The sequence below is a fragment of the Aphelocoma coerulescens genome, chromosome 3 (assembly GCF_041296385.1).
Source record: "Aphelocoma coerulescens isolate FSJ_1873_10779 chromosome 3, UR_Acoe_1.0, whole genome shotgun sequence".
Taxonomy (NCBI): Eukaryota; Metazoa; Chordata; class Aves; order Passeriformes; family Corvidae; genus Aphelocoma; species Aphelocoma coerulescens.
In genome coordinates, this window is record NC_091016.1 from 99712105 (window position 1) to 99727966 (window position 15862).

A 15862-nucleotide genomic window follows, 5' to 3' on the forward strand; every position below is an offset into this window, starting at 1 on the left:
TTAGCCACATTTCTGCAGAATACATTCTTTTTTTTTTAAATCCTACGCAAGTGTTACCAGCTTTCAGCAAGAACATTATGCATCAACTCAAATACAGATACCTCTAGTTGCAGTTGTATTAAAGACTTCTAATGGAAATGTTCACATTAGACTATCACAATTTCCACTGTACATGAAACAATTCCACAGATTCCAGTTATATTCAAAATTGATAAGATTCCAGTATGCTAATTTTCTAATTTGTTAAAGGAATTCATTTTTACTTCCCATTGTTTGTTTACTAAATGTTTGTGGTCACCTTGGTATTAATGTAACATAACAATACAAGGCTTTGAAAATATTTTTAAAAAGCAATGCAAACTGCCTTCATGTGATTCAATGCTGCATTTTCTAGGACTAAAATTTCGTGCTTTAGGCATGATCACCCACCTTTAAGCCCTGTGAAGAGTCTCATACTGTAAAAAAGCAATTCCTGAGTTGATCACTGAATTACTAACAGAAGGTCATTCACATACAGTGTTTGCCATAGAGGTCCTAACTAGATGTGATACCCCACATACTCATACAACAAAAACTTTAGCTTTGCGTGACATCTTCTGGCTTATCCTCATTTCAGTTCACAGAATATTCTGAGTTAAAAGGGATCCAAAAGGACCATCAAGTCCAACTCTTAAGCGGGTGACCTGTACAGATATTGAACTCATGACTTTGACATTATTAGCACCATGCCCTAACCAAATGAGCTAATCTCAGTTCTTACTAATAAAAAAAAAGAGAAAAAACCCCACAACTATTTTACCTGTTCCAACAAAAAACTGTTGCAAAATGTTGTGGTAGAAAAGATAGATACGAGTAGAAAAAAACAGTTGTGTGCGTAAGGGTAACATGTTCAATAAAAGGGCTGTTACTATCTCTGTGAGAAACAATTTTTAAAATCCTCTAGCACAAATTTCTTTAGAATGCACACCACTTGAAATTAATGTACATTCAGCTCACAATGAACTTTTTTAGTGCTGCCAGTACTTGTAGTAAAGTTTCTGGTATTCTCCAGATGGAAGCATATCAATTTAAAAACCAAAAAGGCTAATTGTCCAAGAGCATCACCAAACAATACAACAAGAGTTGTAAAAATCAGACTTTATCTGACTTACCGCCAGTGCTTTAGACAATTTTGTTCTATAATTATTCAAAACAATCACATCAATCTCCTTTAATGGCACATAGGCAAAGCCATCTTTAATAAATACTCTTCTGGCTCTAAATAAATCCACAGCATCTGCAAGTCCAACCTGAGAAAGAAGAAAAACCCACATTGTGGAATAGCAAAATAATGCAGTAACAATGTTTACAGCCCTAAGATTTAAGATGGGCCAGTAAAGCTTTAAGTCATTCTCTGCCTTTTAACACTGTCTCCAGACAAAACTCAAAGACTGTGAAATTAAATGTTGACTTAGGAATAGCTGATCATTATTTTGGTGGGAAAATACTGCTTGCTTACAAAAAGTCATGCAACTAGGCACAAAAAAGCTACTTTAAAGTTTGTGTCAGATTATTGACCCAATTATATGATTTTGCATCACTTACTGATTCGATATTTGAAAATGAGTTTCTGTTGGCCTTCTGTTTCAGACATCTTGAAATACTTGATTCATGTAAGCAACATACAAAAGGTTTTGTAAACAGATCTGGAACTCAACCAACTTTACTGCAAAGAAATAGTAGGCCACCTGAGAAATTTTTTTCTCTCCCCTTGCTCTCTTGCAAAATAAATTTCGGACTAATACAATCAGACCAAACCTAATTTCAGCAATAGATGTTTGAGAGTATCTCCATCCTGAACAATCTGACAGCCAGGTAAATTAAGTCATTTGTGTGGGAAATATTAAAACTTAAGATCATTTTTGTGGCAAAAGTCAGGGATGGCAGAAGAGGACAAAAGACATTATTAGGAGTTTGAAGCTTCCTTCATTTTCCCAGTCCCTGCCTCCACCCTTATATTCACATGAAGTAGAGGAACTCTCATTAGTCTTTTAGATACTTGGATTAACTGTTAGTATTAGGTAAAATTAAAATTAGTAACTCTGCATTTAACTGAGAGAGAATGAATGCAGATCTGTGGGACTCAGCAATTTTTACTTACCTTATAGAACATTTGTTCTTTTACTTTAGACATATTAAAGCCAGGGGTTGATGCACACAGCTCATCAGCCAATTCATTTTTCAGGTCTTCACCAATCTAAAATTAAGAATTTGTTTTAAAACTGTTGAAATACTTTAGGATAAGGCTTTTTTATTTTATTACCATGAGTTAAAATATTACTTAACCTGTAATATCATCAGTTTAGATGAAAACAGAAAAAGAATTACATATTCAGCAAGCAATCACTAATAATTAATCACGCAGAAACCAGCAAAACACTAGAGGTCAACAGTGTTAAGCAACCTTCCCTCTGAAGTAGAAGAGCAGATTTTAAACTACAATAATTTTAAGCATTAACAAGAACTGTAAAACACACTTTTTAGAAGTCAACCTCTCTAAAATAAAACTTGTGACAATCCTTGCTTGTCTCTAGATATGCATTAAAACAAAGCAAGATGACTAAATGGCAGTTAGTAAGGACTTAAACAACTTTGTCAGATTTTTAACAAAAAAAAAAGCCAGTTTCAGCTTATTTTTAAATACAGATTTAACAAAACTATATCTAATCTTATATTCAGGAATTTACCTTCACGTTTCTAAGCAGCCAGAACAATGGTATATTTATGGTCTTCTAAGTGTTAGTGCTTTTGCAGTTCTTGAAACAAGTAAGCAGCAATGCTCTAATTTAACAACTCGAAGTATTTTAAAATCACAATGTTACATTTCCTATTAAAAATCTTAAATAGTGCATACACATAAATTCACATCATAGAATCACAGAATATGCTGGGTTGGAAGGGACCCATCAGGATCATGGAGTCCAACTCCTGGCCTTGCACAGGACAGCCCCAAGAGACACCACGTGCCTTGAGCATTGTCCAAACGCTTGAGCTCTGTCAGGCTTGGTGCTGTGACCACTTCCCTGGGGACCCTGTTCCAGTGCCCAACCACCCTCTGGGTGAAGAACCTTTTTCTGATACCCAACCTAAACCTCCCCTGACACAGATTCAGGCCATTCCCTCAAGTCCTGTCACTGGTCACCACAGAGAGGAGATCAGTGCCTGCCCCTGTGCTTCCCCTCACAGGGAAGCTGTAACTGCAATGAGGTCTCCCCTCAGTCTCCTCTTCTCCAGGCTGAGCAGCCCAAGTGACCTCAGCCACTCCTCACAAGGCTTCCCCTCCAGACCTTTCACCACTCTCACCGGCCCTCCTTTGAACACTCTCTAGTAACTTTTTATCTTTCTTACACTACAGCACCTAAAACTGCATGCATTTGCATAACACGTTCTTAATGAAGTGTAATGGGAGTAGTCCCTGACTGAAAGGAATTAAAGTGTTAAGGAACACAGAATACCTTCTCAAAATGTAGATGGACAGAAATGTCACCAAAGCATAACACATGTGACACTGCTCTCCATAAACTGGATGTGTGCTCCAATACCTACAATGAGCTGATATAAGCTTGCAGTCAAGGTAGTTTTTAGAGACTAATCAGGAACCAGTCCTAGGCCATCAAATGCAATAGATGAGCAGACTCCAAATGCAAGATAAAGTCACCCAGTGACTTTTCTCTCCATGGGAAGGGATGTGCTTAAGCAGTTTTCTTCTCTGAATGGGACAGAATATCTAATTTGTTGACCAATGCCGATATGCAGTTAAATGGACATTTAAACAAGATTTTTGCCTTCTCAACTGAAAAACCCAAGAAAACAAAACAAGTCATAGTCATTGGAAGTCATAGGAAGGACCCTTTAATTTCAAAGTTGGAGGAGTAGCTTAGTGAAAAACAGTGATTTGATATATGCATACAAAATGGCCAAGGCAGCAATGTTGAGGAGGCTTATGGTTACCCTGTCTGCATCTTGATGTAATCTGTAGTACTCTCTCAGGAAAACCAGCCTTAAAAAATAATAAAGATGCCAGCAAGGCAGAAGAATGTAGCTTTGAAGAGAGAGGAAATACACAATAGCATTATATATTATATATTATATATTTTTTAAATAAACAAATATTAATCAAACCACTATTTATTATATAAATAAATAATATACATAAAGCTGTAAAATAATTTACTTCTTAGAGCCTCAAGTCTCTTATAGGTTAGGCAAACATTCAGCAGCCCTAGAAACACTTTGCTCCTTGCCTTTACACTAAATTCACATTGCCTTCATGTTTTCAGCTAATAGAGAGAAAGAGGAAGAAGAAACAAGAATAATCCTAGCCCCCAAATAGAGCTGGGAAATTACTCAAGAATGCATTCAAAAATAAAATTGGCTTCCCTAAAGACTGAAACATGAAAAATAACCTTTCACCGGCATTACTGATTTCACCGTTTTCACATAAAATTGACTGAAGATGCAATGCAAAGAAATATGCTCCTCATAGTCTAAAGTCAGACTCCAGCTTTCAGTTAGGCCATGCCTGTACCTCTGCATCCAGAGCATAATGAAACATGTATCCCAATTTTTCTTGGTTCACAGAAGCTAGAAAAGCTTATTTTTACTGTTGGTTTTGGGTTTTTTAATTATTTAAATAAGAATACTACAGTTTGTATATTTAATAATTTCATCTTAAAATAGCACCTGCAAAAATGCATTCCGGTAATCATTAAAAAATTAGATACACTTAAATACAGCTTTTAGGATTCTAATCAAGACTGGAAAGATAAACACGCTGCTTAACTTCTGACAGAACTCAGTGATCTTCACCAGATAAAATACTGTGTTGCCCAAAATATTTTTAAAAAACCAAAACAAAACATACAATTCTTCTGAGGGTCTCACCTGGTGATCATCTGACCTTCCACACAGAACTGATTAAACTCACCTCACAGAAAACAACTCACTAGTTTTGCCTTGCTCATTTGTAGCCAGTTTAGTAAGCTGCTTATCACCGTGTCAGACTTTGCTTTGCACAAGCAAAGAACACCAGGAAAAGGATCTTCCCTTTTCAGTGACAGTGGGTCAGGTAGCACAGCTTGAAACAATTCAACTGTTCATTGTAGGTTTCTGAGACTTAGGAAAAATAAAGATAGAAAAAAGAGAGGAAGGGAAAAAAGCAAGTACTCAGGACAAGTTGCATTATTTCTGGTTTTCTTGCTTCCTATGTGCAGTTTACTCATTGATTTTTAATCACAGAACTGTCCTGGAAACACAAAGACACATAAATTTAGATTAAAATATGAATAATTTAATATGCAGGGCTTGGTTAAACAAACACAGTCAGTGAGGTAGTCCAAAAACTTCAAAATAAATTTGATATCCCTACTCTGTTTTAATGAAGAGATAAAGATGCATGCATACATTATAATGCTATACATGTGCAACTACCTAGTTTCACTATTTCTAGGTCTCCCAGTAAGGAGCAAGAAGAACTCCATGCACAAGTCCTTTCCTTTTCCAAGACTCAGCTTCAGACACATGCCACTGGTGTCCTTAGAAAGTGAACTTCCTAAAATTTGCTGTAAGTCGCAGAGCACCATGTACTCAAGTGGCACAACGCCCTTCCCAAAAACAGGCGGTGTCAATCAATACTTTGCTAAATTGCAACTTTAGGCATGAAGCAGAAAAAACAATCATTTCCTAATCAATCTTCTCCATTGTCACACATCACACTACAAACTAAGCTAGCACTAGAATACCAAAGTATTAACCTAGATGCCATTAAATTTGAGAATATAAATTTAAAGTGTAATCAGCCAGTTAATGAATACTAGCTTGATTAGCAAAGGACACCGTTCCCAGCTCTCCTACCAATTAAAAGGATGAAGAGCCTTAAAGAAAACACTCCAGAGGCTTGTAAATCTGTCATTCACAAACCTGATGATTATCAATTTCACTGTGGCCAAGGAAAAAATTAATTAAGAACAAGATTTTATCTTCCATAGTACTACAAGTTTATATTTTAGCTCAAGTTCAGCTTGCTGGCATACCTAAAAATATAAAGGGCAGCACTTGGAATTATTATCTATTCTTATCCCTGAATTGAAATATTGTTTGGGCTTTTCTTAAGTCAAGAGTGGGCACAGAAAGAACATTTTATGTTTTCTTCTGCACTATTTGGCTAACTCATGGTTACCATAATCACAGAGAAACTCAATGACACAGGTTCAGTCTCCTACACTCCTGACAAGCATTTCCCTATATCCATTAAAAGGAAAGCTGAACAAAACAATTACTACAGAATTACCTAGAAGTATAGAAGTAGAATTAAAAAGAAACTTGTTAGCAAATGTTTCTCTAGACTGAATCCCAAGATTAGCAGGGAAGAGTGTTTCAAAGTTGGCAGACCATTTTCTGAAGTTTATGTCCAAAATGGCAGCTAGTAAATTCTACTTGCAGAGTAATTATATCCTGCAGAAACCATCCTATCAGCTTTTATGCTGCTGTATTAAGGATCAATATAAACATCTCCAAAGCTACTGCATTCACTGCTATGTAAAAAATAAATTCATTTTACAAACATTATTAACTTCAACCACTACAAAAGAAATTAACACCTTGATTATTCAAAGAACATATTTTCTTCTCGGACAACATATGGGTATCACTTTTAAAAACACACTACTGATTTCCCAATTTTCTCTCTTCTCATTCCCCAAAAGAATATCTAGAATATATACCAACTGCTAAGAACTGAAAATCTATTAGGATGAAGTTAGGATTTTCTATGCTTTTCACCCTTTCCAAGCCTTTAGACAAATGGCAGTCAAGTATGACCTGGTCAGCTACTGAGTGCTATAGCACATTATCACACAAGCAGTGTGGGTCCCCTTCCCACTTCTACCTTAGGCTGAAGAGCCTATTTTCCCTACAATTTTGGCACAGCTGCCACTTTAATTTTATTTTAGAAACCCAGAGTTACAGCAGAACATCTGCCTCAGGATTCAGACTGTATACCAAATGTTGTCTAGTAGCTGTCAGCTAGATTAAGAGGAAGAATATTTTTATTCATCATATCTTTACTGCAGCCTTTTCTGCAATTTTATTTCAAAGCCCATAACTTTTTTCAAAGCAGTTAGAAAATGTACTTCAAAGCAGAAAGAACATATATAGTACCTAGTACAGAAGGATGCAGCCTTACAGTGGACTGTAAAGTTTCTATTTAACTCAAATGATGAAACACACAAAGCCATTTAGTAAGAATCATAGTGCCCCAGTCCACTAAAGGGGCATAAGTAACTGTACATTTTGTCGTGTAGTTAGACTTTCGTTCCACAAGTCAATTTTAAGCAATAAAAAAGACCTTCTAAGGGTCTATTTAGGTTTCTGCAGATAATCAGCATCTGTTTCTAATCAAACTGAGATGATTGCCAAATTAAAACTTTTAATTAGCATTTTGCATCATTTACAAACTGTTGTTCGTTATGTTTATGAAGGTGAAAAAGGACATCCCCAGTAGCTATATATTCTTTAATCACATCTATTACTCAATTCTACAGTTTTATAGAATATCACCAATACCATATGTGCAAATAAATACATGCAACTAGAATTACTGCAGCAAAATGCATGTTTTCTCCATAACTAAAAGTCATGCTTACAGTTCAAGGATCAAATAGAGAAGAGTAAATAAAGAGACCCCATACATCCTGTCAGTGCATAAAAAAAAAGAATTTTTTTTTTTTTTTAAATTTTAAAAGTCCGTGAGAGAATGTTGCGACTGATTTTAAGCTTAAATGTTTTAATCAAACCTCATCCCATCTACCTGTCCCTCAAAATGTTAGCTCACTACAATACCCAGGCTGCTTGGCAGTCAACCCAATTACTTTTGTATGAGAGTAACTCACTAGATTTTTTAAAGCACTAATAGTACATGTTTCAGTGTCTTATTTAACAAAATCTAGCACTTACAAAACCACCCTACTCCTAAACCTTTCCACATACAATTTTGTTTCTGTTACAACTTGAAGCATGGAGTTAAATGACAGAATACATATTTTTAGCTTATTTTGGCAGTAAGGCCCATTTCCCACTTAGGCATGCATCACTTATGACCTTTGCTGTCACCTGTAAGACAAGCATCACCGGTTTTCAAGCAAAGGGACAAAAACAAGATCTAAATAGCAGAAAAGTAAGATACAATTCAGAACCATTTCCTTAGCAAATGCAAATCATAGCCTACTTGCATAGTTATTGTCTTAGCTTGGCGTAAGTTTCCACACAGTAATACAGACTCCAGACAGTTTCTACTTTTAAGCATTTTCCCCATCCTGTTTGGGAAAGGAAGAAATACTGTTTGATGCCCCTGAAATGAAAAGCCATAAACTGTATCAGAATAATATTCTGGTTTAAACATCTGGTTCCAAAGTAGATAATTATAGTCACAGCCCTTCAGTGGCTAGACATGATATTGAGTATTCTTTCAAAAGTATCTGTCCTTAATAGGGGCAAAAACTAGTCCCCATTCTCATTAATCCACATCTGACTTTAGGATCTTCTGTACCAAATAAAGGCAGTCATAGAGCATTTTTCAAGAAGTTGAACTACAAATATTTCTACAACTGCCCCACTACCAAGATAAATGTTTTTGAAGAAAGCATAACAGTGATATCAGAAAGTCTCTCATAGGACTACTCTGATCATAAAAATGGAAATTAAAGAAGTTTAATTTCTAGTGCTTAAAGCAGCTAAAAAAGCACTTCAATTGCATCATCAAAGAGCTACTGTGGAAAAAAATTCCATTGCTAATGCATTTTGCTCTTTCCATTTTATTTTGCACTTCTTAGTCCTTTCGCTCGAATGTCTGCAGATGCACTGAAGACCTTTAGCTCCCCCAGCTGACTATTCCCATCTGCCATTCCTTCCCCATTACTATGATCCAAAACATTTATTAAAATAATGTGCTTTATAACAGCACCTAAAAATCAGGACATCTGATTCTGCAATAACTGGCTGTTACCCAAAAAAATAACTCATCTAAACTAGAAGTTATTTAAAAGGTCATAATATTTTTTAAATTTCAAGAGGCTATTCAGAGGTAAGAAAGTTCAATTTAAACATGACTTTTTTTTCTGCTCTGTGGAGTGGAAACAGCAACACAGATGTATTCAAGATTAAATACACCATGCTTACAAGTTTATTTCTTTTGCACAATGCAGAAAGATAATAGTGAACAGAAGCATTGCAGGAAATATAAATCCAATTATACAACATCCTTACACAGATTAAGACATGATAATAAGTATTAATTTTCATTTCTTCTGGAAGCAACAAAGAGGTACAAACAGTCTGAAGATAAAGAAACCAGAACAGCCAAAATGATGACCACAATATCCCCAAAAAAATAAATTTAGGATAAAATTTTGCATTCTATTCCCCTCCATATTCCAGTATGTAAGTTTGATTGCTGGAAAGGTACAGCAACAAATCAAAGCATACAATAGTACTTAGGAAAAAAAACACAAGACAAGCAGCAATCCACCCGTGACTGTCAAAAAACCCAACTGTGTTAAGCTGATTTCACTGCCTTTATCACAGTGCAGCAGACCTCAGGGGCACAGAGAAAAGCAGGTGTCATATTCTGTCACATGCCCTTGAAGTCACCAAAAGACACTTTCACATGCAAATGACCAAACAGTTCCAAACAGTTCCACTGAATCTTCTAACCTGAGTTCAAAACCCATTGGAAAAGTCATGCATGGAAGAATTGAACTCAAAACAGAAGGATGACTTAAGCCAGATTCCACAATCAAACTAAAATTTAACACTTCAGTTCCTAACCTGTATATTAAAAGAGGAGCAGATCACATATTGAAATACCATGAAGCTGAGGGCACTGTAAGAGCTCTACAGAATGGGATCAGGGAAGAAAATCTGATCTAAAATTGAAGGATGTAAAAATGGCAAAGGGTACTCACAGAAATGACAAAACACCACACAAAGAAAGGCTAAAAGAAGAAACAAGAAAGCATCATGACAGATAGAAGGCAAATACAAAGAGAAGGGGAAAACAAACAAAACAGGAAAAAAGCCCTATCTTTCTCAACTAGTGGATAGAACAAGAAGAAATATGTTAGGTTTGACATTAGTTTAAAAAGATTAAAAGGAAAGTAAAGCAGCAGAATGATGACCACCACTGTGAGACTTGAATATAGAGTTGCAGGGAACTGTGCAAGCAGAGCTGTGACATTTTCACAGACAAGGCAAGTGAAACTACTATCATTTTCAAAATGCTGTTGAAAGTGTTGAAGTAAAAAAAAAAAAAACCACACACAGCACTTTGAATGCAACCACAGAACATTTTGGTCCACCTGAGCAGAAGAGACCCTAGAACCAACCCCAGGGAGAGACAAAGTGTGACTGGTTAAGGTGAACAGGTTTTGTGGCAAATTTTCAGAAGAATCAAGTGGAAAGGACCCATAAGTTCATTAGATCTTCCAAATCAAAACAAGATGTATCACACACCTACAGCTGCCGATGCTGAAAGGACAGATCTTCCATTTGATGTCTAAGAACAAGTGGCAGGTCTTGGAGAGTTAAAATTATGCAAGGCAAAGCAGACAAAAGGCTGAAACTCACATTAAGGGCTTCAAAGGAGATATTTCTGACCATGTCAAGAGCAACTTTGTAGTTGAAGCCCAAGTATCACTTACCTGTAAAACCATTTATTTTATATAATTCCTTCATATACTGAACAACTTACTTTGAGATTAAAATATTTTCTTCAATGACTTTAATATTTAAAATATTCACAAATTTCCCTTTAAGTATCTTTAAATCTGTTAGCACCTTTTACTGCCAGAAACTGTCAGGCATCATTGATGTAATTACTCATTTATAGTAAGATTTTAATACTTTAATATCCTAAATTGATGTAAATCTCAACTGCACACCTGTGTTTGCATATTCTCTTTGATGGGCTCTGTCACCTTAAATGTCAGCATTTACTCCTCCTGAGTGGTGCTTAAGGGTTTCCGATGCTCCCTACGTGACTGACTTTGCACCTGGATTATTTAATAGGCCATGAGTGCTGAAAATTACATGCCATACATAAAAAGCTTCCATATTTATCTGGATGAGGGGAGTACTGTCCCTTAAAAACCTTTTCTCTTCCCTTTTTTTTTTAATACCTAAAGTGTAGAACAGACTAAAAACATTCTGAAATACCTTCAGAACTATTCCATTATTCTCCTTTTACTATGATAGAAAACCAATTCATGTATCAGGGGAAAATACTCTTAAAGCAGAGATTTATTCTTGCTTTCCTTCTACCCTCTTCCTTTCTTAACATTTTATTCAATACCATGCACTCTACTCCTTGCTCGTGCTGGCATAAATTGGTAGGTGTAAACAATAATATTCCAGACTACTGTAAAATTTTGAGCACCAAAGCAATGTTCCACTAGGCTGGGCAGCACCAGTCCAGCCATCTTCCACACTTGTCAGAGAAGAGACTGGCCAAAGCTATTCCTACAAGTGATTAAAATGCAATCTATATGTTAGTAGTTCAAAAAAGTGTCTCAAATACAAACTCAAATCAAGCTTCATTTTTTTTTCCAAGAAATCCAGGTCCCAGAATACTAAATACTTTAGCATTCTTACAGAATACTAAAGATGGACTAACTTAATCCAGTACCAGCTTTGTAAAAACTTTCCAAGGAAGAACTTACCTAACCTTCAAATTTCCATGATTTATACTAAATGTAGAGTATTACTGTATCCCGCAGCCATAGGGAGGAGAGATCCAACAGGCAAGAACTGTGCAGCAAGATTAATTTATTTAATTATTTTACACTCTTTTATAAACTTTTTTCTTCATAGTCTAATTGGACTAGTTGGATCAGCCACCCCCTGGGTGGATTGGCTAGAAATCCTAAACATCCATTGTCAAAATATTTTTGTACTGTACCATAAACACAGCTCTACAAGGTTGCAGGCGTTCATAGTTTATAGAACTTCTGCTATTATCTTCTGTGAGAGAGAAAAGTATCCCACGGGTTAGAAAGAAGCAAGAAAATTCTTGCTAGCAGCAATATTGTATCCACAGAAGAGAGGCTTATTTTTTAATCACAAACATGGTGAATATTTTGAATTGGAATAATCCTATACATGTTCGGACATTTCATCATACTGAAATCATCACGTTTATCTTGAGTACCATGAAGTTTATAGCCTTCCTTTTTCAAGTGAAGGGCATCTTCATAATCAGGTAAAACTCCCCAGAGCAGAAATTTACTAGTTTTAATAAACCCTGTGCCACATATTTTGCTCCTTCAGCAATACAAATGTCAGCCACATGACATAGGAAATCCTATTATAAAAATTAAAACATTAGTTTTCATTAAATTTCAATTCTGTTTTTAATTTCAGAAAGCTCTTGATTAAAAGTTTACTTAATCATGAGATCAGAACTACTATCATATCAAACTCTCTACAGCTGACCTTCATATTAAAAAAAAACCTTTCAAATCTGGTATTTTTTCCTTCTAGTTGCTAACAACTTCTTTCTTTCAAAAATTTGGTAAATAAGATCATTTTATTAAGTATTCAAATATCTTAAATATATAAAGATCTTAACTTCTTAAGTATTATCCATTGGTGGGATTGAAGATTTCTTGATTCTATAAAGCAATAATTCTCAATGCATAATTTACAAAATCTCAGAAATTAGTCTGAAAATCCCCTGCAGAATACATATGCAAGTCTCACTTCCTCATGCAGGTAGACAAACAAGAGAAGGTGAAAGGTGACAGTTATTGAATTCTCAATTTTAGGTTCACTTTGTCAGCGCTGTAAATGAAGACAACTGTGACAAAACTGTACAAGGCAATCCAATTATTCCTGCTCCCCACAAAAGAGCTGACCAGTTCTTTTAATAAATACTGAGAATCACTTCTTATAATGGTTCTTAAAATTGTTAACGTTGCTACACCAGACTATGTCAAGGTCAAGCTTTAGCAGCTCTGGCCTTTCTCAGATTACAGTTCTGAAACCAGAAACATTATCTAGAAAATGCAAGGCACCTCTCTTCCCTTTGAAGAAATTTAACTAGAAGTTTCTTAGTGCATCATAAGCAACTGAAAGTTCCATAATAGAAATCAAACTTCATGCTCTACCTATTAGAAAAGGGGATGGTCTTCAGAAACAGGAAGGAAGTTCTGATGTTACAATCCATTTTCTATATGGGTAAATGGATAGAAATTCTATCTTGTGTTTCATGCCACAGTAAGGCATGAAAACATTGTAACTTCTAACAGAGAAGCATAAAAACAATAGTTCATCCTAATCTTCTTCTTAAAGCCTTTTACAAATAGAACATTGAGAAAAAGAATACTGCTTTTAGAGTGCCCTTATTTTTGTAGTGGCCTTTACATAGCTCCATAGCGTTTAAACCTGTTTCATGTACATATGGAATTCCTTAGTAATATTCAAATGTTTTATACATGATAGTGCAAGGAAGGATTAGTTTTGTCTAAATTCCCATGAGAACTGGAAGCAGGGGGTGGAAGTAGAAGCACGGAAGTAGATTTTCAATGATATGATGCTTTGTTGCCTCAACAGGAGTAAGAAAGTAATACCTTCTTAATCTTTTTGACATATTGAAGGCACATTCAGCAGCACAGAACCAAGCCCTACTCCTAGCTATTTCCAGCAACCTGCAAACATTAATTTATCCATACAAGCCTGAATGCTGAAACCGTGACAGAAGAATATGAGGCTGGGGAATAAGCAACAGAAATACAGCTCCACAAACACACCTCTCACTGAAAGGTCTGTTGAACCAGAGAATGGCATTTCTAATAAGTCTCTCAATGACACAGGAAAGCCTCTGTTACTCTTAACACTGCACAAATCCTATTTTACCAACGTGCACTGATGCCAAATATTTCAATCCAGCAACATAATGTATGTCAGCCACATATCTTAGAATATTTAAGTTCTTCTAATAAGCAGTATTTTAAGAGAAAGGCTTTTTCAGTAGAGTGATGATTGCACATTAATTTTTATTAACTCAAGTTTACAATGAGAGCTATGGGCAAAAGCTGGAGTTTCCTAAAGAAACAGTTCATAGCTGCAGTGCGAAATATTGTTAAAATCATTAATGCAGACACTGCAGTAGACATTTTCCTTTAATCCACTCAGACAAACAAAGTAGTATATAACAGCAGGAACTCTTTTGTAATATCCCTAAAACACCAACAACAGTTGTCTAAACAGATTTTGCATTTTCAAGGTTTTTCATCACTTGTCAAAAGAAACAGAATGAGTTTAAGTCAAAAGGGAAAAAGTTTTGAATCTAACTTCTAATGAGAAAGCAATAACTGTGAAATTAGAGCATTTACAGAATTTTGGACAATTTATATTCTGCATTCTCCATAGCATGCACTTACCGGCCAAAAATCAAATTAGCTATTAAAAGAAAATAGGATAATTTACATGTATGTGCATGTATAAAGTCTATGTTCCAATGAAACTTATTTAATTGTACATAATTTCTCTTAAAATTATAAGTAAGTCCTTAACCATAATTTGTAGCTACTGTATTTAACACCAGCCTTTAGTTTTTCATTATTTAAGCTAAATCATTATCTTGGTTATACACCTATAGCTCCAGTAACTCATATAATATGCACAAACAAGAAGAATCAAAATGGTTTTTGGCACGCACAAACATGTAAACCATGTGTCCCCATGGAGACAATAACACAGAAAGCTACATTTTTGAGCAATCCATACAGGATTTTCATAATTGAATTATTAAATTTTAAGTATGTCCTCAACAGTTATCATAAGCATTCATTGAATGCACTTATTTTTCATTTCCACATAGTTTTCCAGATGTCAGTGTTCACAAATGGAACAATGTACAAAGTCCCCAGGTCATTGTAGTTTGCTGCAGTTTCTATAGCAAAAAGCCACATCTTAAAAGTAGTTAGTAGATTGTAAAGGTTCTAGAGCAAAGTTCATGAACAAAGACGTATTTTGGCCACAATTATTTTTCAACTGAAGTCAATAATGTGATGAGAACAAACTGCATATACAATTGACGTAAGGATCAAACACAGCCACTGCCTTCTTATTACTGAAACATTTAGGGTGAATTACCACACAATCCACCAAGAAAGCAAGGTAATTTTAACATGAGTGTTATTTGACCGAGATGGCCAGATAAGGCAGATAAGACTTTACATGAAGAACACAGACTGTTCTTATCTGAAGAACACAAACTAGGGACGTTAGATGCATCCCAGAGTCCTGAGAGACTTGAATGACATAGTTGCCACTCCCCATGATATTTGAAAAGTCATGGTAGTCAGAAGTCCCAAGTGAATAGAAAAAGGCAAACATTGTACCCACCTCTAAAAAGCTTAGAGAAAACCCTGTGAACTACCGACCAGTCAGCCTCACCTCTGTGCCTTGAAAGACCATGGAAGAGATCCTCCTAGAAGCTGTGCTAAGGCACATGGCTAACAGGACGGTGATTTGGGACAGCCAGCATGGCTTCATCAAGGGCAAGTCCTGCCTGACCAAACTAGTGGCCTTCCATGATGGAGTGACTACATCAGCAGACAAGGGAGGGGCTACAGATGACATTTATCTGCATTTCTGTAAAGCCTTTGACACAGTCCACAAGATCTGTCTCTCCAAACTGGAGAGAATTGGATGTAATGGGAGAACCATTAGATGGATAAGGAATTGGTTGGACATCTACATCCAGAGGGTAGTGCTTAATGGCTCAGTGTCCTGATGAACATGAGTGACAAGTGGTGTCTCTCAGGAC

General features: G+C 35.8%; 1 protein-coding gene across 2 annotated transcripts in view; it reads right to left on the reverse strand.

Annotated features, from left to right (window-relative positions):
- Nucleotides 1-15862, reverse strand: part of PRIM2 (DNA primase subunit 2) — a 105571-nt gene that overhangs the window by 77363 nt on the left and 12346 nt on the right. For both annotated transcript variants that reach the window (XM_069011381.1, XM_069011382.1), the window contains exons 5-6: nucleotides 2141-2236; nucleotides 1152-1289 (exon numbers count right to left, since the gene is read on the reverse strand). In XM_069011381.1, coding sequence (XP_068867482.1) covers nucleotides 1152-1289; nucleotides 2141-2236 — 234 coding nt within the window. The remainder of the gene's footprint in view (nucleotides 1-1151; nucleotides 1290-2140; nucleotides 2237-15862) is intronic.